General features: G+C 26.1%; 9 protein-coding genes across 9 annotated transcripts; 5 read left to right on the top strand and 4 right to left on the bottom strand. All coding sequences in view use genetic code 12, as the record gives it.

The window, feature by feature from the left end:
• Nucleotides 1–2,475: 2,475 nt before the first annotated feature.
• On the top strand, nucleotides 2,476–3,243 carry KGF55_000412 (uncharacterized protein; the record flags this gene model as incomplete). The annotated part of the gene is made up of 1 exon (XM_051759019.1): nucleotides 2,476–3,243. One exon carries the CDS (start codon nucleotides 2,476–2,478, stop codon nucleotides 3,241–3,243), a length of 768 nt encoding a protein of 255 aa, XP_051617150.1.
• Nucleotides 3,244–5,886: 2,643 nt separating this feature from the next.
• Nucleotides 5,887–8,325, top strand: KGF55_000411 (uncharacterized protein; the record flags this gene model as incomplete). The annotated part of the gene is made up of 1 exon (XM_051759008.1): nucleotides 5,887–8,325. The coding sequence occupies one exon, from the start codon at nucleotides 5,887–5,889 to the stop codon at nucleotides 8,323–8,325; it is 2,439 nt and encodes an 812-aa protein (XP_051617149.1).
• An 857-nt stretch (nucleotides 8,326–9,182) lies between these two features.
• KGF55_000410 (M1 family metallopeptidase) lies at nucleotides 9,183–11,810 on the top strand (the record flags this gene model as incomplete). Its single annotated transcript, XM_051758997.1, has 1 exon — nucleotides 9,183–11,810. The coding sequence occupies one exon, from the start codon at nucleotides 9,183–9,185 to the stop codon at nucleotides 11,808–11,810; it is 2,628 nt and encodes an 875-aa protein (XP_051617148.1).
• Nucleotides 11,811–11,917: 107 nt separating this feature from the next.
• ASN1 (asparagine synthase (glutamine-hydrolyzing) 2) lies at nucleotides 11,918–13,645 on the bottom strand (the record flags this gene model as incomplete). The annotated part of the gene is made up of 1 exon (XM_051758986.1): nucleotides 11,918–13,645. One exon carries the CDS (start codon nucleotides 13,643–13,645, stop codon nucleotides 11,918–11,920), a length of 1,728 nt encoding a protein of 575 aa, XP_051617147.1.
• Nucleotides 13,646–14,530: 885 nt separating this feature from the next.
• KGF55_000408 (uncharacterized protein) lies at nucleotides 14,531–16,333 on the top strand (the record flags this gene model as incomplete). Its single annotated transcript, XM_051758975.1, has 1 exon — nucleotides 14,531–16,333. The coding sequence occupies one exon, from the start codon at nucleotides 14,531–14,533 to the stop codon at nucleotides 16,331–16,333; it is 1,803 nt and encodes a 600-aa protein (XP_051617146.1).
• A 1,069-nt stretch (nucleotides 16,334–17,402) lies between these two features.
• GCN4 (amino acid starvation-responsive transcription factor) lies at nucleotides 17,403–18,395 on the bottom strand (the record flags this gene model as incomplete). Its single annotated transcript, XM_051758964.1, has 1 exon — nucleotides 17,403–18,395. The coding sequence occupies one exon, from the start codon at nucleotides 18,393–18,395 to the stop codon at nucleotides 17,403–17,405; it is 993 nt and encodes a 330-aa protein (XP_051617145.1).
• Nucleotides 18,396–20,048: 1,653 nt separating this feature from the next.
• On the bottom strand, nucleotides 20,049–21,575 carry KGF55_000406 (uncharacterized protein; the record flags this gene model as incomplete). Its single annotated transcript, XM_051758952.1, has 1 exon — nucleotides 20,049–21,575. The coding sequence occupies one exon, from the start codon at nucleotides 21,573–21,575 to the stop codon at nucleotides 20,049–20,051; it is 1,527 nt and encodes a 508-aa protein (XP_051617144.1).
• Nucleotides 21,576–21,945: 370 nt separating this feature from the next.
• On the top strand, nucleotides 21,946–22,395 carry KGF55_000405 (uncharacterized protein; the record flags this gene model as incomplete). The annotated part of the gene is made up of 1 exon (XM_051758941.1): nucleotides 21,946–22,395. One exon carries the CDS (start codon nucleotides 21,946–21,948, stop codon nucleotides 22,393–22,395), a length of 450 nt encoding a protein of 149 aa, XP_051617143.1.
• A 386-nt stretch (nucleotides 22,396–22,781) lies between these two features.
• Nucleotides 22,782–23,726, bottom strand: KGF55_000404 (uncharacterized protein; the record flags this gene model as incomplete). The annotated part of the gene is made up of 1 exon (XM_051758930.1): nucleotides 22,782–23,726. The coding sequence occupies one exon, from the start codon at nucleotides 23,724–23,726 to the stop codon at nucleotides 22,782–22,784; it is 945 nt and encodes a 314-aa protein (XP_051617142.1).
• Nucleotides 23,727–24,545: the final 819 nt, after the last annotated feature.

The following is a 24,545-nucleotide window of genomic DNA, read 5'->3' as shown; positions in this document are numbered from 1 at the left end:
CATTTTCAGTCGGAAATAACTTTTCACATTTAAATATCGATTCGATATTCATATTTCATATTTTCAATTTAAACCCGGTGATTTGAGTAGATGCTTCTTCATTGGTTATGAAAGATTGAGTGAAAAATTTGGAGTTTCGAAATAAGATTTTAAATTGAAATATTATAAAAACCTTAAAAATCAATTTTAAATTCAACCAATTAGATCGATTTTAATTTGGCTTACCTTAATATTTCAAATTATTTTAGTCAATTATCTTCCAATGGAACAAAATATTGGAAAACATTCATGACTTATCTTTAAATTTCATTTGTTACAATTGATTTAAAAATAGTCAAATTCATGTCTTTCAGACTAAAGTTTCAATTGAGATCATATGTTTGATTAAATTCTCAATAGAACTTGGTTGGATTGACAAATTAAATGAATATCATTTGATTTATTGCTTGGGTTATGTGCTATTCTCTACCTATTTTTAGTCAATCCATCTTTTTTTTTTTTTAATTTAATTTTATTTTTACGTTTTTGGTTTGACGTGAGCTCAAGATACGAAACTTGTCACAAAATAAAATAATTTGTTAGCTGCAATTTTTTTCTTGGTTGTTTCAAAAGTTCCCCTTAAACTACAATTTGGAAGCAAAGATTGTAATCATTTGTTGGACTAATTGACTGAGTCAGATTTGGCTTGTTTTAAGAACTACTTGGATCACAGCATTATTTTTTGAATGAACCAGTATCTTATCCGTGGATAATCTAATTCACTAAAGAGAAGCATGATAAAAAGATACATAGGATGTAAAAAATTTAGTCCTAACGATCTAAATTCGATACTAAATTAGTTTAAATATTTAGTTTGTTCACTAAAAGTCGGTTCAATTGCCGGTATGAAAAGATGTAAACAATAATGTAAAAGCAATCGCAAATGACTCAACAATTTCAAAATTGGTGGATTTGAGGTATGACAAATATTTGCAACTTAATTTGTTGTATTTCGTTTCACCCTATATTCAAATTTGAAAAGCAAATTTCAAACTTATGATAGCAATAAAGTTATCTAATGGTAAAAGAGTCAAATTACTTTTTAAATACCAAATAACCATACAATGATTTCTAATCTATTTGACTTTGTATTTTGAAGATCTTGCTTATCTTTTAAGATATCGCTATCAATTTCGAAATCTTGATTCAAAGATTTTAACCGCTCAAGACAACAAAATGAAATTTTCAAACTCATAACCTTTTTAAAGATTGTTCAAAATCATCTTTCTTTTAGCTTAACCTTGAATTTTCAAAACAGTGTTGAATTTAGAGTTGGAAAAATGAATCATTAGTTTGACTCTTGATAAAAGTTGAACGTAAAACTGAAAAAAAATATATCAATTTGGATCAAAGATCAGAAGTTTAATTAAATATACATCGAATATTAAAAACATAAGAAGTTTAGACGTTTTCATTTCTTCAAATGTTTTGCATCAATTAAGCTAACAATTACACTGCAAAGATTGCCAAACCAAAATAATAAAAAAGTTCAGAAGACATCTTCCCGAATGATTCCGCCCAGGATCGAACTGGGGACGTTATGCGTGTTAAGCATATGCCATAACCAACTAGACCACGGAACCATTTTTTCAAAATTTTTGGTGTGCTTTTTGGACCCCACACCATGCATGACCCGTTTTTTTTAAATTTTTTTACATTTTCTGAGGCGGATTAGGACAATCATTGATTGAAATGCTTGAACTAGTGGTTCTTTCACGTATCAAACCTCAAGTCAAAGAGCATAGAAATCAACCCGTATGCTTTAATTCAAAATATTTAAGGTGTTCAGCAAAGTGAATTGTTCAAGGGTGATAAAAGAGTTCTCTTCAGTATTAACTTTTGTAAATTTTGAACAATTTAACTGCAAATTGTTTCAAACTGTCAACGATTTGTGGGACATGAAGAAATCGAAACATAATCCATACCATAAGCACTACAACGTAAAAACTACTTGCTAGATAACTACGCTCTTTGACAATTTAGTTTGAAAATATAAAATTGGTAAGTCATGTTACTTGTTTGAAACATATTATGTATCATCCATGTCTTATAAAATTTTATTGGATGTCGCAAAAAAATGAATACTGTAATTAAAAGTCGTAATAATTTTTATAGATTCTCCAGATTTTATCAAGTAACTATCTAGACTAATTTAGTACCAACCTCAATACAACTCAGTTTTAGATACTACATTTGTTTACAAATTTAGTACATCGTTTCCAATCATTTTACTGATAATCTAACAAGCTATCAATATTAAATTACTTGTTTCATCAAATCCACGTAGATCCACTCAAACATTAGTGGCAACAATCAACTGATTATAAAAGAGTTTGTTAAATTTCAATAAGATTTCGTATACAATCCAAACATCCATAAAAATTTGAGTCCTTAAGTACTCCTTACTCCTTCATTTAATGAATAATTCTCAAAAAAATGGCTAATAGATTTACCAATTCAAGAAAAAGATATTCTACAAAATCAAGTTCAAATAAAAGATACTCTTCAAAATTAGGTGGAGTTAAAAGACCAAAAGTTATTGAAAATGAATTTGAAAAGGTAAAAAGAAAAAAAAGAGAATATAATTCAACCCATAAAGATTATCTTGTTAAACCCGATATATTTTTATTCTTTGGTTATCCGGATATTGATTCAATTTATATAAATATTGTTATTGACCAAATGGCAATGGCTTTTATAAATAATTATAGAACATTAAAGTATTTTGATGATTATACTATTGCAGAAATTGCTAAATGTTTTGTTGTTGGTCCTGCTTTAAATTGGGTTGAACAATATTTTAAAGATGCTACTGCTTTAAAAGCTCTTGAACGAGTAGGTGAAGAAATGGAAAGAGAAGCTAATGGATTACCAAAACAAAAGCCTGAAATCAAATATAATATGAATAAATTTATTGAAGATTTTGAAAAAAAATTTAAAAGAGAAGATCATGAAGAAAGAATAATTATTGAACTTGATAGATTAAAACAAGGTAATTCTACATTGGAAGAATATAAATTGAGATTTTTCAATTTAGTTGATTTATTGGATCGTTCTGAAAAGGAAAGAGTAGAAAGTAGTATCGTTAATTGTTTTAAAAGAAATGTTCATAGCAGATATACACCGGTTGTATCATCTTTTACAACCTTGGAACAAATAGGAGATTACCATGTTATTGAACCATTCCATTATGATAGTGATTAAGATGGTAATCAGAGTGTTTACTATTGTTAAAAATTGAAACTTGCTTGAATACCGATCAACTTTGGCAACTAAATCTATCTAAAAAATGTAAGAATTTGAACAAATTTCGAATCGAATGATTTATTTGATACTAAAATATTGAAACTACAATGATTCCTGCAAGAAAAGTTGATCCAATCTTCTTCGATCATGTGGCGCTGACGAAAAATTATATGATTTTAATTTTGAAGTTAACATAGTTAGTTTTTAAATAGTTAATATTCAAAAAATATTCTTACAGATTTCATGAATGTATAATCGAGTGCTGCAACTGTTTTGATCTATCATTGGAGTAGATACATTTACAAAATTAAAAAAATTTTAAAAACGAAGAGTTTTTCATATAACGAAGAGTTTTACATATGACAACTATCAATTAACTGGCTACGAATTGATTATTGTTCTGTTCTAATGTGGTAAGTTTTGGCATTACATACAACGTTACTATGTTGTTGAGATCTAGGTTCGTAGATTCACCCATAAGAACATTCAAGTATCAAGAGGAAGTAAGGATGAAAGTTAGTTTTCTTAGTTGATAGTAATCAAGTTCAAAACTTTTTATAAATTCTTTTGATTTTTGGAAATGTATTATTCTAATGACGAGGTCAGGTCTATCCTAACTCTCGAAATAGCTACGCATGATTTTCTATTTATCAGAAGCTCAGAAGTTCCATAGTCTGATCTCAGGTTGAGGCACGAATGCCAATTAGATCTCTATTGAAAGCTTATTCAGTAACTACTCTTGTAGGAGTGAAAGAGAATCGAATTAACAATATCTTGTTGTTGTCTTTGTTGAACCAAAAAGTACAAATAATCAACCAATTCATTGTGATTCATAATTAACTATTTCCAAGAAAATAAACTCAAATATATATAATATTTGACTTGATCCAATTTATTTTTTATTTTATTGCACCTATGCAAAAGCAATAAAGACACTTTCAGGGCCAATCAAATGTTAAAGATGTTTTGTCAACGTAGATTGAATATCATCCTAGTATAGTATAGCCATCAGGGACAATTAATTAATAGTTTCAGACATGCACCCCTAGATCAAAGTGGGGTAAACAATTAGATCTTTGTTAAATCCGATGAACCAAAAACAATTTAGTTACACAAAAATAAAATATCAATTAATGTATGTGTTTCAGATTTAATTAACAATAAAAGATGAAACATATAAATTAATACATAATCCAAAAGTCACACAAACGGACATTAGAACTACATTTCTGTTCACAGTCGATATATGATTTACATGAAGGTATGGCAAGTAGCAAAATCCTTCATAGTAGGATGAAATCGATTTTCGTTGGCACAAAGTCAAAATCTAGTTTTAAATTCAGTGTGAGAATTACATTCAATCCGGGGAAAAGTCACCTAGGTAAATCATCAGGTAAATGAACTTGAGAATATAAGTGAAGTTGTAATTTGAATGAACTCTGATCAAGATTTAGAAGTGTGAAAACGTGTTATCTTTTAAAACAACTAAAACTTAGCTAGACCAATTTCATGGACATATGGAAAAATATTATATTTTCACACTTTTTAAAACTTCAACTTTAATTAATTTAAATGTTGAATGATGGAGATGTATAATTTATTAAATACTATCAAGTAAATTTTTAAGCTTGTGATAAGATCTAATATGAATCTATTACATTAAATTTGTGATTATTATCTAATGACTTATGAGATTGTTTCTTTAATCTTCTTTTGGTTTTTTTTTGGTCTAATTAAATAATTTTTAATCCCAGGGGAAAAAAAAAAAAATTGGGGTTTCAAAATTGCGTTTCATCTAATTAAAGTAGTAAATGAACCTTGGTAATGATCACTAAATAGAAGTAACTAGTACATACAACGTACGTTTCATCTCTCTAAATACTTCAGTTCCATTGAAGCAATCAATTAAATTGAATGACTTTGTTTGTTGAAGTAATGCAATGCGATGGACAGTTTTTAAACTCGCTAACTTCTTTGAATCTCGATATATGATTTATAAATTTATCAACTAATTAATCAACCTTCTCTATTGTTTAAGTAAAGTGATAAGCAGCTCTATAGTAGTTAATACAAATATATTTAATATTTTACTGTTTTGGGAATTAAATAATTATCTGCCCAACAAAAAAAAAACAAAAAAAAAGATTGTATACAGGAGATTAAATTAAATTAAATTAATTTATATATATCATCAAATCAACAAATTTACAATTCTCGAAGAAATTTGAAGAAGTTTTGACAATATACTCATAGCTAAACACCATTCAAATTCTTGAGTACTTGCTTCAATCAAAAGACAGTCAGTTCGAAGGTTGAAATTCATCCAAAAAAAAACCTTTACTAAAATATATTTATTCAATTTTGACATTTTTCATTTCTTTTTATCATCACAATTTTACAAATAATTGGACAATAATTTGACTTAGTTCATTTTCATATTTTTTTTTCATTTCCAACATAAATTCTAGATAATATTAGCATTTAGTTTCACTTTTCAATTTAATTTCAATTTTGAACAATTAATTTTGCTTTTTTTCATTTGTTTATTAATTTTTCAACTTTTTATATCATCATTTAATATTTGCATAAATTTTCCTAAAAATGACAGCTAATACAAATACTACAACTCCTCCACCAGATTCAAATCCAATTGCATCAGGTTTACAACAAGATATTTCAAATGCAGATTTTGATGTTAATATTTTAGATGATGCACTTATTAATCCAACAATTGATTTAAATTTCCCATTACCAATTGATAAAGAAACTTATATTGATGGACCAAATAATGTTAAAACTTTACATGAATCTTTTAATATATTACATTCTGCATTTAGATTTTTTACAGGTTCAGAAAATTATGATAAAATTTATTCAAATAATGAATATAGATACTTTATGAATAAACATTCAGATAAATTTAAAAAAACTTTTAAAGATCATATAAATAATCAATTAGAAAAAGATGATAAAAAATTAGATGAAATTATTTATAATTTAATAAATCAAGAATTAAATATGAAATTAATTAAAGCTTCAGATTTTAAAAAAAGATTTCAAGAAGTTAAAGAATATATGGTTAAATATTACAAACAAAATAATGAAATTAATTTACCAACTTTTGCATCTCATCAATTTGTTAGATCTGCTTATGTTACAGTTATGACAATCATGAATAAATTATTTCCAAAGGGAGTTTGGGTATCAAATAATGATTTATCAAATTTATATAAAAAATATTTAAAAAATCCAATGTCAATTATATGGACTCCATCTCATCAATCTCATTTAGATTATATTATTTTACATTTAATTTGTGTACGTTTTTCAATGGCAATACCAACAGTTATAGCAGGAGAAAATTTAAATGTTACAATAGTTGGAAATTTATTAAAAAATTTAGGTGCAATTTTTATACCAAGATCTTTTAATAATGAATTATATACTGAAAGAAATTTAAATAATGTTATTGAATTTATATTAGTTAATAAAATCCCATTTGAAGTATTTATTGAAGGTACAAGATCAAGAGATGGAAAATTATTATTACCAAAATATGGTATAATAAAATCATTAGTTTCTATATATTTAAAACAAAGAAATGAAGAACATAAATTAAATTTTGATATGTTATTTCAACCAGTTGCTGTTACTTATGAAAGAGTTTATGAAAATGATCAATTTTTAAAAGAATTAAAAGGTGATGACAAGACTCAAGAAAATTTATTTGGTATATTAGGAGTTGCAACAAGTGCATTTTATCATAAAGAAGATAAAATTATTTATGATAAACAAGGTTTTAATGATAATTCAAAAAGAACATTAACTGGAAAAATTTTTGTTAAATTAGGTGAAAGTTTTACATTAAGTGAATTTATAAATAATGATGATGTAAAAGATGAAAAAGAAGTTAATTTAAAAAAATTAAGTTTTAAAATTTTACATGAAGTTAATAGAAATTCTTTTATACCAGAAATTTCAATTATTGGTTTAGCTTTACAAGCTTATAATTATTTTTCTCAAAAATCATTATTTACAATTGATGAAATGTTACCTATATTAAAAATTGTTGTTAAAGAATTATTAAGAGAAAATGAATCTTCCAATACAAATAAAATTATATTACAAGATTTATTAGAATTTTCAGATGATGATTTAATAAGTGTTATAAAATTTGAAATTGTTTCATTTTTTAGATATATTAAAGTTAATGATAAATTGAATTTAATTAAAATTGAATCACCTATAGAATTATTATATTATAAAAATTTAACAATTCATTTAATTATTCAAAGATGTATTATAATGTATATCTTATTATTATTAGATAATGATATAAATTGTAATAAAATTATAGTTGGTAAATTATTTTATGTTATAACAAGTTTTTTGAAAAATGAGTTTTTATTTGATTATGATGAAAATCCAAAAAATGATTTAAATTATATATTAAATGATTTAGTTGATATTGGTGTTATAACAAAAGAAACAAATGATCAAAATATAGATTCTTATAAAATTGTTGATCAACAATATGTTAAATTATTTGCAAATTTAGCTCAACCATTTATGGAATCATATATTGTTTTAATTTCAAATATTTTAGAAATGACTCATAATTTATCAAATTCTTATGCAGCATCAAGACAACAAAGACAACATTCAAAAATTGTATTAGATGATGATGAATTAAAATATCCAACAACAAAAGGTTTATTAAAATATATAATTGATCAATCAAAAAAGAAATCACAATTTCAATCATTAGAATCAATAAATAAACAATATTTAGTATCAGATTTATATTATTTAAATAATTTAAATTTAATTAAAATTTTTAAAAATAAAGCTAAAACTAAGGCATTTGTTCAAATTTTAAATCCTAAGGATTTAGGTATATTAAATGAATTTTTAAAACAATTATTACATTTAAATGATCAAAAATCATTTTTAACAAATGAAATTAAATTAAATTATATTATTGATATAACTAATAAAAATAAAAATAGGGATTCAAGTGTAATTTCAAGTAAATTATAATCATATATATTAATATATAGAAACAATTTAATAAACAAAATTATTGAATTTGATTCGATTTGTCTTTGACATTGTTTTGGGCTTGTTATCTTAACTGGATAATATTGTTTCAGCATATTTAAACAAATATAACTTAGCATGTATGAAGTTGAAAATCATCTCCTATTGGAAACAGGGGCAATTTTTAAGAATTTACAGACCAAATTACCTCTGTTAAATATGTTCAAACAACATTATCCGGCATTCTTTGATACATCTTGAACTTTCTCTAGTTTATATTTTCAAAGTTGTAATTCTTCTTTTTCAATGTCATCAATGATGGTACCAAATATCTTGAAAGGTTGGCAGAAACTGAATGTTTTCAACAAGTTTAATGGAAATGAATTTATAATTAATGGTAATCCAAAAGTTTGTCAAAAATAAGTTTTTGTTGATATTGGTGATATCTTAATCTACTTTCCTACACAACAATCCATAATCCCATCTTTCCGAGGTAAGATTAGAATCGGAACCTTTTAGTGATGAGGATGCAGTTGCTTAGCTATTTTAAACAAAGACTGAAACCTCTACTGCATTAAAGTGGCAGGAAGGTTGTTGATATTATGTGACGTACTTGCTGAAATGAAAGTAATTTCTCTCACTAAAACCCCCCATTGATACCAGATCTTCAAAAGAACTTTTGATATCAACTTCACCAATGTTTTCAAACAAAAGTTATTCATATTGATATTTTTTCTTGTCGTGTCGGAGAAATAAAAAAGAGACACTTTGAATGTCTCATTTTAAAATTAGGCACAGATCAATTTTGATGCAAATTATTTTCTCCATAAATTTCATTTATACTCTACGTTTCAAAGATGTGTGCCTCTGAATTACGAGAACCGTATTATGAGGCATTACCAACAAATCTAAAACCAATTCATTATGATTTATCAATTTATGATATAAATTTAAAGAATGATACGTTTAAAGGTGAAGTATCTATTGATTTAGATGTTTTACAACCAACTAATGAATTAATTTTAAATTATAGGGATATATCTGTAACAAAAGAAGATATTAAAGTCACAAATAATGGAGATAACATTAAAATTGATTCAATTGAAGAAAATAAATCAAAAGAATATTTCATAATTAAATTTAATCAAACTGTTGAATCAGGAAAATTAAATGTTATAATCAATTATAATGCAATTATTCAAACTAATATGGCAGGATTTTATAAATCAAGTTATGAAGATCAAGGAGTTACAAAATATATGTTAAGTACTCAATTTGAAGCTACTGATGCAAGAAGAGCTTTTCCTTGTTTAGATGAACCATTATTAAAATCTACTTTTAAAGTTAAAATAATTGGTGATTCTAATTGGACATTTTTAAGTAATACTCCAGTTGAATCTGAAACTGAAATTGAAAATGGATTAAAACAAGTTAAATTTGAACAAACTCCAATTATGTCAACTTATTTATTAGCTTGGGCATGTGGAGAATTTGAATATATTGAATCATTTACAAAAGAAAATTATAATGGTAAACCATTACCAGTAAGAATTTATACTACAAAAGGAGGTTATATAGAAGATGCAAAATTAGCATCTGAAATTACTCCTAAAATAGTTGATTATTTTTCAAAAATTTTTGAAATTAAATATCCTTTATCTAAATTAGATTTAATTGCTGTTCATTCTTTTTCTCATAATGCTATGGAAAATTGGGGACTTATTACATATAGATCAACTGCTTTATTATATAATTCTGAAAAATCAGATCCATCATATAAACAAAAAGTTGCATATGTTGTAGCTCATGAATTAGCTCATCAATGGTTTGGTAATTTAGTTACTATGAAATGGTGGGATGAATTATGGTTAAATGAAGGATTTGCAACTTGGGTTGGTTATACAGCTGTTGATTATTTATATCCTGAATGGGATATTTTTAGTGAATTTGTTAGTACAAGTTTAGAACAAGCATTAGAATTAGATGGTTTAAGAAATTCTCATCCAATTGAAGTACCAGTAGTTGATGCTTTAGATATTGATCAAGTATTTGATGCTATAAGTTATTTAAAAGGAGCTTCTACAATATTAATGATTTCGAAATATTTAGGTACAAATTTATTTTTAAAAGGTGTTGCATTATATTTAAAAACAAATAAATATAGTAATGCTACAAGTCAAGATTTATGGAATGCTATAAGTGAAGTTAGTGGGAAACCTGTTGATAAATTAATGAATACTTGGATTAAAGAAGTTGGGTTTCCTATTGTTAATGTGGGAAATTTTGAAGATGGTTTAAAATTTAGTCAATCACGATTTTTGAATGGTGGTGATGTTAGTGAAGAAGATACTAAATCAAAATGGTGGATTCCATTAAATATATTGAGTGAGAATTCCATAGGAATTGATTCATTTGATAAATACGAAATAGATTATAAGAATTATCAATTGGGTGATTCAAAATTTAAAATTAATAAAGATACATCAGGAGTTTATAGAGTAAAATATTCCGATGATATTTTGGAAAAAAATGTGATTCCATATTTTGAAGAATTTTCAAGTAGGGATCAAGTAGGTATTATTGCTGATTTTGCGGCTACAGCATGTTCAGGTAATAATTCAACTGTTAAATTTTTGAAATTCATAAATACAATCGTACCGAAATTAAAAGATGATTATGTTGTATGGTTAGAGTTAGGAAAAAATTTAGGAAATTTTGCTAATGTATTTACAAGTAAAGATTCCAATGAATCAATAAAAACATTTTTACAAAATGTATATTCAAAAAAAGCTATTGAAATAATTGAAGATTTACAAAAAAATAAAATTGATGATTCAGATTTTTTAAAAGTTAAATTCAGATCTGAAATTTTAACAAAAGCTGGAAGACTAGATATTCCTAAAGTTTATGAATTTGCACTTGAATTATTTAATAACCCAACAACAATTCATCCATCATTAAGATTATTTGTATATACAGCTATAGCATCATCTTCTAATTTCACACAAGAACAATTTAATGAAATAATGAAACAAGTCACAAATCCAACATCATTAGATTCTAGAGAATTAGCTTTAACTGCATTAGGATCAACCATAAATCCTGAATTTATTGAAAAATTATTAAATTCTTTGATAGATCCTAAAATTCTTCCACCAATGGATTCACACTTTTTAGGAAAACCATTAAGTTTAAATTCTAAAACTAAATATAAATTTTTAGATTTTTTTCTACAACATTATGATTCAAGTTTTTATAAAATAATGTCAACTAATATGGTTGTACTTGATAGATTTATAAAAATAACTTTAAGAAATTATTCATTACAATTTGAATTAGATAAAATTAATAATTTTTTTAAAAGTAGAGATATTCATGGATTTGAAAGAGCTTTGAAGCAAGCTTTAGATAATATTAAAATTAACGAAAATTGGTTGATTAGAGATCGTGAAGAAGTTGAAAAATTTTTAACTAAGTTGGATTAATAAAAATGTATATAAAAAAGAAACAAACTATTCTTCTTTATTAAATTAGCTTTTTAAATGTACATACATATACAAGTTTTTTAAATCTATAAACAATGTTCTAATTTCTAATCTTTACCATCTACTTTATGATCATGAGTTGCTGCATATCTTCCACTTGGATCAGCATGACATCCCCATTCAGCTTTTGGAATCCATCTCATAACAGTTGAAGCAGCAGCTTTTGAATTATTAAACATTTTATCAAATTTACATCTATACCAATAAGCTTCTTTTGTTTGTGGTATATCATCACCCCATTCAGGTTTTGGATTTTTCATATCTTCATCACTTACTAATTTTTCAGCAGTATCTTTTAAACAATCAATCCATGAATATCCAACACCATCTGAAAATTGTTCTTTTTGTCTCCAAAGAATTTCATCTGGTAAATATGGTTTATCTTTTGTATCAAATGCTTTTCTCAAGATATATTTTTCAATATGATCTTTCGTTATTAATTTATCTTTTGGATCTATATTCATACAAACTTCCAAAAATTGTTTATCTAAAAATGGAACTCTTGCTTCTAAACCCCAAGCCATAGTTGACTTGTTAGCTCTTAAACAATCAGCATAATGTAAATTTTTAACTCTTTGAACACATTCTTGATGGAAAGCATCAGCATTTGGTGCATTTGCAAAATATAAATATCCACCAAAAATTTCATCTGATCCTTCACCTGATAATACCATTTTAACACCTTGAGCTTTAATCTTTCTTGATAATAAATACATTGGAGTTGATGCTCTTATAGTTGTAACATCATAAGTTTCTAAATGATAAATAACATCATCTAATGCATCAATACCTTCTTCTAAAGTAAAAGTATGAGAATGATGAATTGTTCCAATATATTGAGCTACTTTTTCAGCAGCTATTAAATCTGGTGCTCCAGGTAAACCTATTGCAAATGAATGTAATTGATTAAAACCAGCAGATGAATGTAATGAACCAGAATTATCAACCCCAGATAATTCTTTATTTGCATCAATACCTTTATGATGATGATTTTTTAAATTTTCTTCATTTGCTTTTTGAGTTTCTCTTGCTGCAATACTTGCAATTAAACTTGAATCTAATCCACCTGATAATAAAACACCATAAGGAACTTCAGCCATTAATCTTTTTCTAACAGCTAATTCTAATGTTTCTCTTACTTTTGTATAATCGACTGGTTGTGATGGAATTTTCGATCCATCCCACCATGAAGGTTCAAAATATCTTACAATTTTATCAGTATTTGAATCATATATATGACCTGGTGGGAATGCTTCAATAGAATCACATTCATCAACTAAACATTTTAATTCTGAACTAAAATATCTTGTTTCTGGGGTTTTTGAAGATTTACCTAAATATAATGTTGTTATACCAATTGGATCTCTTGCTGCAACTATTCTATTTTCTTTTTTATCATGTAATACCCAAGCAAACATTCCATCTAAATATTTTGGAGCATCAATATCATATTTTTCAAATAATGGTATAATAGGTTCACAATCACTTAAACTTTTAAATTTATAATCTTTAAATTGTTGTCTTAATTGTATATGATTATAAATTTCTCCATTAACTGCTAAAGTATATCTTTCATCTGGTGAAACTATTGGTTGAGCTCCAGCATCTAAACCAACGATAGCTAATCTTTCATGACATAATATAGTATCTTTGTTACATATTATATTACCTGACCAATCTGGTCCTCTATGTCTTATTAATTTTGAATATTGTAATGCTTTTGGTTTAAATTCTTCAACATTTTGAACTCTATAACATGCAAAAATCCCACACATACTGACTGATGAGTTTTGATCTATCGAGGTTGTCTATTTAAAATGAGTGTGGTTGGTTTGTTGTGTATATTTTTCACTAACCTTCTTATTAGAATTATTTTGAAAAATTTGAAAAATTTCTTCAATGGTGAGAGAATCACCGTTTTTTTATTTCAAATAAAAATTTGTTACACAAAATGACTAATAATCTTAATCTTAGTCTGCAACTTGAGTCATAAGAAGATTTGAAAAAAGAGAAAGAGTTTGCGAGATAGAGAGAGATAACCAAAGAGAGATGTAAAGAAGGTGATAGAACCGATAAGTTAGGTATAGTTTATAAAACGGAGAAACAGTTCCTTTGATATTAAGAATTCTTAATGGGAGAAGTTCTCAAATGATTTGGTCTTGATTGTCAGTTATCAAATACTTTTGTTATCGTAAGACAGAAAACTCAAAATTGTTTTCCCGATCTGTCAAACATCCATCAGACGTTGAAAAAAAAAAGAAACGAATTAAAATAAGCGAGGTTATCTCATAGGTGAAATTTGATTGCAGATAGTTTTTAATAAGTTTCGACTTATCGCCACCAACAAATTTCTCGTAACTACAAGATTCACATCTTATGTTTAATCAAAATTACTCTTCTTACAATTTGAAAATTTCTGAGTCAATGACGCAAATAAATTATTGACAATAACCTAAAACTGACATAGATAAGACAATATACAGTACTAATATCAACATTTAGCGTGAATTTAAAACCCGACATTGGAAACGGAATTTTCATTATCAAATTCCGAATTATGATTTTAAATGAACTAAACAATAAATTCAAAATTCATATAAACTTTAAAAGTCCCAAATGGAACTCCCTAAAACTTTCAAAACTTATCAACTCAATTGACAATGTTTGGCGACTTGAATGAAAAAGAAACATTGAACAAGAATTGGTTAAACAATGATTTACCAATTCATAACAATCAAAGATCTTTGAAAAAATATAATCGTTGGTTAATACCATTTTGGTTATTATTCATTTTTATAATTTCATCAATATTTGGTAAAACAGTTTATAATAACAATTTATTAAACTTAAAGGTACCTGATGAATCATTATGTCCAATTCTTGAAAAAATCAATCCAAATTCATATATTACAAATCCTGATAATATAAAATATATCTTGGAAGATGATAAGTTTCATGAATTATTAAATAAAAGATTTCAAAATTCAATAAAAATACCAACTGAAATTTATGATGATATGCAAGATCCAGTGGGAAATGGTTCAAAAGACAAAAGATGGTATCCATTCTTATGGTTTCATCATTACTTAGAAAAAACATATCCATTAATTTATAAAAATTTAAAAGTTGAAAAAATTAATAAATTAGGATTAGTATATACATGGAAAGGAACTGATGATAAAAAGAAACCAATAATGTTAACTGCTCATCAAGATGTTGTACCTGTTCAAGAAGCTACTTTAAATAAATGGGATTCTCCCCCATTTGATGGTCATATTGACAACAAAACTGGATTTATAATTGGTCGAGGTGTATGTGATTGTAAAAATTTATTAATTGGATTATTAAGTACAATTGAATTTTTATTAGAAGAAAATAAATTTAAACCAAAAAGAACTATAATTTTAGCATTTGGTTATGATGAAGAAAGTGCAGGAGAAGGAGCAAAACATATATCAAATCATTTAATTAGTCAATATGGTGAAAACAATTTCTTACAAATTATTGATGAAGGTACAGCAGGGTATGAAAATTTAAATGATAGAAATTTTGTATTCATTGCATCTGGTGAAAAGGGTCATTTAAATTCTCAAATTGAAATTTTTAGTATTGGTGGACATCTGTCTGTTCCAGATTCTCATACATCAATTGGTATAATTGCAAAATTAATTAATGAAATTGAATCAAATCCATTTAAACCAATTTTAACTAAACTGAACCCTGTAATGTCTCAATTATATTGTTTAGCAGAACATACAAATATTTCAAAAAATTTAAAATCAAATATTTTAAAATCTCAAATTGATCCCCAAGCGAACGCAAGAGTTATTGAATATTTAAATTCTAAAATTGAAACAAAATATTTAATTCAAACCTCTCAAGCTGTTGATATAATTGAAGGAGGAGTAAAAGCTAATGCATTACCTGAACATGTTTCAATGTTAGTCAACACAAGAATTGCAATTGAAAGTTCAGTTGAAGAAACTGTACTTCATTATAAAAATTTAATTGAAATAATTGCAAAGAAATATAATTTTGGATTTATTTTAAATAATGAAACAATAATTGAACCTACTGAAAAGGGTCATTTTAAATATACTACTATAGAACCATTAGAACCAGCTCCCGTATCTCCTCAAAATGAAAGTTGGAAAATTTTTGGAGGATCATTAAGATATTTTTATGAAAATATATTAAACACTTCTACAACCACAACCACCAACACAACCCAAGATCCCTTTATTATAACTCCTTTTATATCAACAGGAAATACAGATACAAAAAATTATTGGAAATTAACAAAAAATATTTATAGATATATTCCTGGAAACATTAGTTCTAAAAGTGGTGGAGTTCATAGTGTTAATGAAAAAATTAACATTTCATCTCATTATGATATTATTGCTTTTTATTATTATTTTTTACAAGTTATTGATAAAGTTGAAGATGAATCATTTGATTAAATTATGTACTATGTGTTTTGTTTAAATAAATACTTAAAAAAAATAGGATATGTTTCTAAGTATGGAAATTGTACACGAAAATGGAACTCTAGTAGTTTATGTTTCACTTTCATATATAATTTCCATCCCTGTAATTATTAGGCGATAGTATATTTAACATTGCTCAAAAAATCTATTAGGTGAACAATGGGTCTCTAGCTACTTATAGTGAGATATAAATATAAATCTCTTTAAAAACTGATAGATGTTTGTGTATTCCTTGTAACTAGAACATACAATACTTTGTAGATATACTTTCAACACAAGATGAAGCCAATTTCTATGTTCTTACATCTGCTATGATGGTTAAATATTTTGGATTTATGAATATTGCATCACCAAATTTGATGTCTAAATTTTAAGGGTATAAGTCATAGTGAAATTGATTATTGGGCCATGCTTCTCTAATATAATTGCCGCTGCATTTCCTAATCTTCCGTATTCCTTCTAAATATAACAAGTTGATTGAACAATCGCTTCATATATTGATCTTTTTGTGATTCAACCTTCTCCATTGATAAAGATTCCAACGTTCGATCGACTTGGTATATTCTGAAGAAAGACGAAAAAACAGATCATATGCTGTGGCAATTGCATTAGAGAGTATCGCCCGATACCCACTATACTAACTTAAATGTAGTCGTATTTCATTTAATGATGAAATTTGATTATGAAAAAGATACTTGTACTAATTGTATGTCTTGTTGTATTCAAGTTCGACAATGATTAGGACGTTCTTTGGAGAATAATTAAAATGACAAGTGCCAAAAATCCATTTTTTGATTGTCGCAATATTTACGACAGTTATCCACTAATACAAGGATTCAGATCTACTCTCTCAGTGTGTAGCTGAACTAATGATTTAATGAACTATTCACTATCAATGTCATCTAGTGGTAACTCAACATACATATCGATGAAAAAGGATGAGGTGTCAATACTACAATAAATAAAATTAAAATAAAACAATTTTTTTTTTATTTTTTTATAAACTCTAACTAACTAAATATCAACAAAAACAAAACTCAATTCAACATGAAATTCCATGAGATTTCAAAAGATTTCTAAGACGAGTATTTTCATCCAACAATGATTCAACTTTATTTTCCAATTGTGTCATTCTTTCCATTTTACGAGCTCTTGATCTTCTTGCAGCTTCTGTATTTTTAGCTCTTTTTAATGCAGCACTATCTTCAATTTCATCAAATGCAATTGGTTGTAAAGATTGAGATCTTTGTTTTTTAGAATAAGTTACACATCCTAAATGATCAACTTTTGATTTTTTATTTGATGGTTTTTTCATATCTAATTGAGGAGTTGGTAATGTTGATGAAGGATTTGGAGTAAACAATTGTTGCTGTTGAGTATGATTATGTTTAGATGTTGTGTAATTTGGTTCATCATCATCAACGGCAGCAAAAGGTCTTTTATTACTTGTTGATGAAGTAACAATACTTGTAGCAATTGTACTGGCCAATTCCAACTCTGGACTTGAAGCAGATGTAGTAGCAGCAGATATAGTTTCATCTGATAAACCATTTGGAGATGGTTCAATTAAAAGTGGTAATAATGATTCATCATCAAATATACCTTCATTGTTGATACCTTGGTCATTTGTTGCATCTAAAGATAAAATTGGAGCATCAAATTCATTAACAATATCGGTCGATTCTTCTTCACCTTGTTCTCCACCATCAACCGTATTGAAAATGACATCTTCATCAAACAATGCAACCCAATCCTCTTTAGAATTCACTTTAGCACCATCAACAATAAAATCTAATTCATCAAACATAGGAGTATGATCAATCATGGCATCTTTTCCATCTAAATTTGTACTGAAGACGGAATCCAAAACACTTGAATGGATTTGAAAAGGTGATGCATAACCTTTTTCAGTTTCTAAATTTGTATTTGATTTAGTAGTAGTCATATTGTCATTAATTAATTCAAAAGATTCCATTGGGATTGAATCTTTTTGAATTTTATTAATTGTAGTAGCAGTAGTAGTAGTAGCAGACATTTCTCTTTGTATAAGTAATAAGTATTAACTAATAATTTAAATAATTTAAAAATTTGTAGTAATAATAAGTAATAACAGTAGCAGTAGTATAATTCTATAGTTTAATATGATATTGTATATGTAAACTCTCTTTTTTTTTTGGTTTTATAACAATAATTGTAGTAGTAGTATAGGTATTAAAATCTCCATATTGGGATATGTAAACGAATTTCTATTTCAACATTTTTTCTTTTAGGATTAATAATAACAAGGTTAAATCAACAAAATTTTATATTTGAGATTGATTTTCTTTAGTATTTAATTATAGCATAGTTAAATAATAAATTTTTAAGTGTATAAATAACAACAATAAATTTAAGCACACATTTTTAAAAAATTGTAAGCTCTAGTAAGTAATATGGGGGAATAAATAATAATATTATAATAGTAAGTAATTAGTTTGATTGACGTAGTAGTGTTAATTTATTGATTTGTACTTGTTGTTGTTATAAATCTTGTTGGTTGAAGAAAAGAAAAAAAAAAAAAGATTGAAAAATTTTTCAATAAATTAAAGTGGGATTTCAATTGATTAAATAATTTTTTTCTACTTGAAAACTTGAAAAATTTTTAAAAGGGTAAGTAATAGAAAGTACTGCATATAATTGAACTCGTATATTTATTCTATTTGTTAAAGATAAATAATAATAAATGAAAGCTACCAAATTCTGTTAACTAAAAATTTCATTAATTCTGACTCATACTTTTCAAATTAAAGAATGGAGATAACAATAAGAAAAAGTATACAAACAACAACATAGCAACAAATTCCTAAAAACGTTGATTGTTCGTAACAAAGTTTGATTCAAGGTTCAATAACAGAATTAATGGAGGTTCAGTTCGACATTTCAAAACAAAAGTTCAAGATCTTTAGGGCTTTTTTCAATAATTATTATTTCAAATAGGGTCTACTTTCCCGATACAAAAAAATTAATTAACTACTAAGCGCTAACGGAGGACGGATATTTCGCATACAAATTGAGTGACAAAATTAGGCTTTAAGACAATAATGTATGGACGTCAGTGCGGCTATAACATTTGCCAGTAATAAAACGTTCTAATATTGTAGATCCAAATTTAGATCAATTAGATTGTTTACTTTTGATAATATGGTTATCAGCGGTAATCGAAGTATTTGATTACTAATTATCGTAGAAATTGATCTACGATAGATTGTGAACACAACTTTTATGTATGTTTAACCTTGTGAACCTCTGATTATTGTTCTCTAAATCAAATAGCTGAAGAGGGGTATAATCATTGGTTTCAGAAGTTTTTGAATGAAATTCAGTCGAAATTGATGAACGCAGGCGAAATTTTTTAATACGAAGTCTTTCAAAGACAGCTACATTAAGTTCAGGAGCTAAATTTCGATGAAAGCTGAATCTCTCATTAGTGTTACTACAATATGAATTAAACGGAACATCGGGTTCTCGGGAAATCTGAAGTCACTCTAACAAAATTCGATTGACATAGTAATTGAAAGTGCGTAGTATCAAATTTTTCAACTTTAAACCATGTATATAATCATGTATATAAATTCTATTTAAGTACCAGTTACTCAAGACATCCAAATTAAAATTTATTTTCATACGCTTTTTTATTGGTATATGATATCTATTTCTTATTCATTTTTAACCATTTTGGTAATTTTGATTTTTTCTTTTCATCATCATTATTAGAACTTGATTTTGGATTTTTTAAAAAACTACCTTTCTGACTTTTTTCATTATTATTATCATCAGATGGTAAATTTTTTCTATATTTTTCTAATTTTCTTTCAGGTAATTCATCTTTTGGTTTTATAATTAAATCTTGTGATTGATTATTTAAGAAGGGACCTTTATGATTTATATTACTACTACTTAATTCCCAGATTAAAATAATTTGTTCATTTGATGAAAATTCTTCTAAATTAATTAATAATTCATTATTATTCGAGAATGATTGATTTAATTTTTTAAATGATGGATAACCTAATTTTAAATTATAATTATTTAAAAATTCAGGTAATAAAATTTCATCAATTTTTTTTAAAAATTGACCAAATTTTAAAGTGTTTATATCTTTTAAAAAATTTAATTGTAATATTGAACCATCTGGGAATTTAATTCTTATAAGATATTTGGTTGGTTTTTTTGTTTCTTTTTTTGGGTTGTTTCTTTTTGCTGAATTTCTAATTACATTTTGATAAGTTTTTGCTTGATTTACTGTCATATTATAATCTTCTTCTGGATTTTGATATATTGGAGATTGATCTTTGTTTGTGGAGTTTGATGATGATTGTGATGGGACATATAATTGTGGAGTTTCTTTAAATTCTTCTTCTTTATATACGTATGATGAAGGTGATTCTGTTGATTCTGTTAACTCTGTTTGTGTTGATTCTAATTGTGAAGGTTGTTGTGGGGCATCTGCGGTGTATGAAATGGGTGTTGTTTCGGGTGCTGGTTCTCTCGTATTTGACTCTTCCACGTCTGCCATTTCAACATCTTCGTTTTCTTCTTCTTTATTCAAAGTTTCATGAGTATCTGCATATTTTTCTCTATTTTCTTGTTCTTTCCTATCTTCAATTGCTTTAGCTTCCTCAGCTTTTTTCCTTTCGATCTCTTGTTGTAAATATAATTTATTAGCTTCTTCTTGTTTTTTAGCTAATTTTTCAATTTCCAATTTTGATTTTATTTCTTCTAATCTTATAACTACACTATTTGAACTACCAACAATTGAACCTAATGTTGTTGATTCATAATTTGTATAATCTATAGTTAGATTTAAAATTCTTAATTGAGTGTTTTTCACAGGTGATTTAAATGATTCAACTATTTGTTTTAAAGTTGTTGATATTGTAAATTTATTTATTGATGAACCTTTATCATTTATAAATTTAACATTTATTAATTTATTTAAATCAATTTTTTTAATTTTAAAATTTAATTTTGAGTTGTTGATGAGGTTAGTTAATCTTATTGGAGTAGCTGAATCTAGTAATTTATCATTGTGATATAAATCTCCACTATATTGTGATGAATCAATTTTGAAGGTTGTTAAACATTGTGATATTAATTGAGAAATTGTTTGAGATTTACTTATTGTAACTTTTTTTTGTTGAGTTAAATATGTAATATTTAATGAAATTGTTGACATTTGGTTCAAGTAAACATTTAATTGATGAAGGAGTGACTTTGTTCAAGTGTTGAAGATTTGATGGCGATACAAATATTATAACACATTATGTAAATGAATCTTTAAAGTATCGGATAGTATTTGTCTTGTGACTGAAAATATATTGTCACGACTCGTGGGCAAAAAAATACGTCATCCAAATTCTTATTTTTAAACCGATCAATATAAAAATTTATGTAATGGTTATCTAAAATCAAACGGCACCAATCAACAACTACTACAATAACAACTATCACTACTACAACTACTACTACGACTATCACTTCAACAGCAACAACTAAAACAACTACCAAAAATACAACGCAACCCTCGTTTTTCAATATACAAAAAAATGTGTTTATGTCTTTCTGACCTTTGTTTAATAATATTATCAATATTTTTCCCACCATTACCAGTATGGATAAGAAGAGGAATATGTTCAACAGATTCATTTATAAATATTTTATTATGTATGTTAGGTTTTTTTCCAGGCTTAATTCATAGTTGGTATATTATTGCAAAATATCCTCCTTATTATGATAATGAAAATCAAAAAATTTATTATGTTTATAGAAATGATTTAGAAAATCAAACTCCTATTGACCATCATCATCATCATCATCATCACGATAGTCATCATGGTGGAAATGAACGTACAAGTATAAGAAATGAACCTAATGGAACTGGACAAATTGCTTATGGTGCTATTAATGAAAATAGTAGTAATTCTGGAAATAATAATAATTCATTGGTTACAGCACCTCCAAAATATTCAGAATTTGATAATAAAACTCAACATTAATAGTCTAGTTGAGAAGTTTGAAAATTTGGTTATGTTGAGTATAAGTATGTGATTTGTTTAGCTATATTTCTTTTACGTTTATTATTTGGGTTGAATTTTTTTATTTTTTAATTATTATTAATTATAGTTTTGTCTGGATTTTCAAGTAGATTGTTTATAATCTGTTTTAATATATTTTAATAATTACGTCAGACAAATGTAGTATGGAGCTTGATAGAGTATGAGCGGCCGTGACGAACGAAAACTTTATTCAATAACGAATAAACGGACAAATAGTTGTGTGTCCAGGACTGTTACATAAAATCTTCTTTTACATTAAATATGTTTTATTTTATGTGAATGCTATATTACATTATAATCTAGAAATTACTATCTAGTTCTTTTTTTTAACGTCCCTCTTCATCAACATCATCATTACTAACTACATTATCTCTATACATATAAAATTGTATAAAGATAATACTATCTTCAAATATTGTTCCCAAACTTCCTAATAACCAACTTAAATTAAGCAAGATATATTGTTTATCAAATCTAAAAAATAAAATTTGTAAAGCATAAGTTAAATTCCCCAAAGTTGAAAATAAAAAAAACAATAATGATAAACCAAATACTGATTTTTTTTTATAATTTTGTAAAATTTGTGGTATACGAGCTCCTAGATATAAAAATGCTGATAAATATCCCATTATTTGTGGACCTAATTTTATTGGATTTTCTATAGGTAAATCATCAACTGGTTGATTTTCGGAGTTGTTTGGGTTTGATAATAAAAATCCTATTGTACCACATGATATAACAAATATTATAGGTAAAATATATTTTACAAATATTGAATGATATTGAGGTTCCATTGCAATATCAGTTAAAGTTGAACTTCTTCTTCTTCTACTATGTGATGATTCAGTTGAAGATAATGGAGTTGATTCATTAACATCAATAAATTCTCTTTCTCCCTCAAGATGAGAATGATGATGAGAATGATGCTTTTTATGATGTGGACTCTTCTTTTTATAAATTCTTGTATAATAAAAATAACTAAAAATCATTAAAAAATCAGCTATACAAAACCAAATAGCTAAAAATATAACTTCAGGTAATAAATGAGCCCATAAAGCACCAATTAAATTAAAAAAATCCCCCAAAAACCATATTGAAATAAATCCAATAGCAATACCTTCTGCTGATTTTAATCTCCATTGTTCAATTAATTGAGGCATTAATAAAACTATCCAACATGCTAATGATGTTGATCCCATTAATCCTGAGATTTTGAGGTGTAAATTTGATGACATTTGAGTTTGAACATGATTTAGTATTATATTGAACATTAGAGGTTTATCTGTTTCGGAGTATAATGTCTTGAAGAGAAGAAAAGCAATAGAGAATGGAATTCTTAAAAAAATTTTATTCAAATTTCCATCTACCGCGCTTAGATTAAAAAATCAAAAAATCAGATAACTTTAATTTTGTATCACAAGAGTATTAACTTTTTTTTGACACAATTAGAGATTAGAGATGACTTGAATGGAATGAATGAAAAATATTAAAGTATAGCTTTTGCTCGTCTCATCAAATTTCACACTTATTCAATATAATATCTTAGATTTAAATCTATCTATGGAAAAAGAGTATAATAAACACAAGGAAGGATCAATCTTAAACACTAGAGATTAAGTTCTAACTCATCGGAAAGCAAATATTTTTACATCAACGTTCAAAATGACAAAAGATTCATTTTAGATGTAAATATATTTGCTTTTCGATGAACTGTCGAATAGATCTACAACAACATAAATCAAAATCACTTTTGGTCATTTTGAAAGTTGATGTTTAGATGTGAAGATATTTGCTTTTTCGATGAATTGTCAAATAAATCTACAACCACATTAATCAAAATTAAAGAAGTCTAATAAAATATACATTTATCAATTTCTAATGCTAAAAAGAAAAAAAATCTAAAAAATTATGAAAATAAACCCTATTTTCTGTCCCTATGCCATATTAACCTGTTTTTTAACCCTTTTTCTAAACCTTTTTCCCAAAGATGAATAAATATATGTATAAATGTATGTATAATGCAAAAAATATTATAATAAATTTTAAAGATACTTCCCATGTAAAATATATAAATGAAATAAAAATCTAAT

Source organism: Candida pseudojiufengensis, assembly GCF_024610245.1.
Source record: "Candida pseudojiufengensis strain CBS 10847 chromosome Unknown scaffold6, whole genome shotgun sequence".
NCBI classification, from domain to species: Eukaryota; Fungi; Ascomycota; class Pichiomycetes; order Serinales; family Debaryomycetaceae; genus Lodderomyces; species Lodderomyces pseudojiufengensis.
Note: the sequence above shows the minus strand (reverse complement) of the source record. Positions and strands in the feature narration are given on the sequence as shown.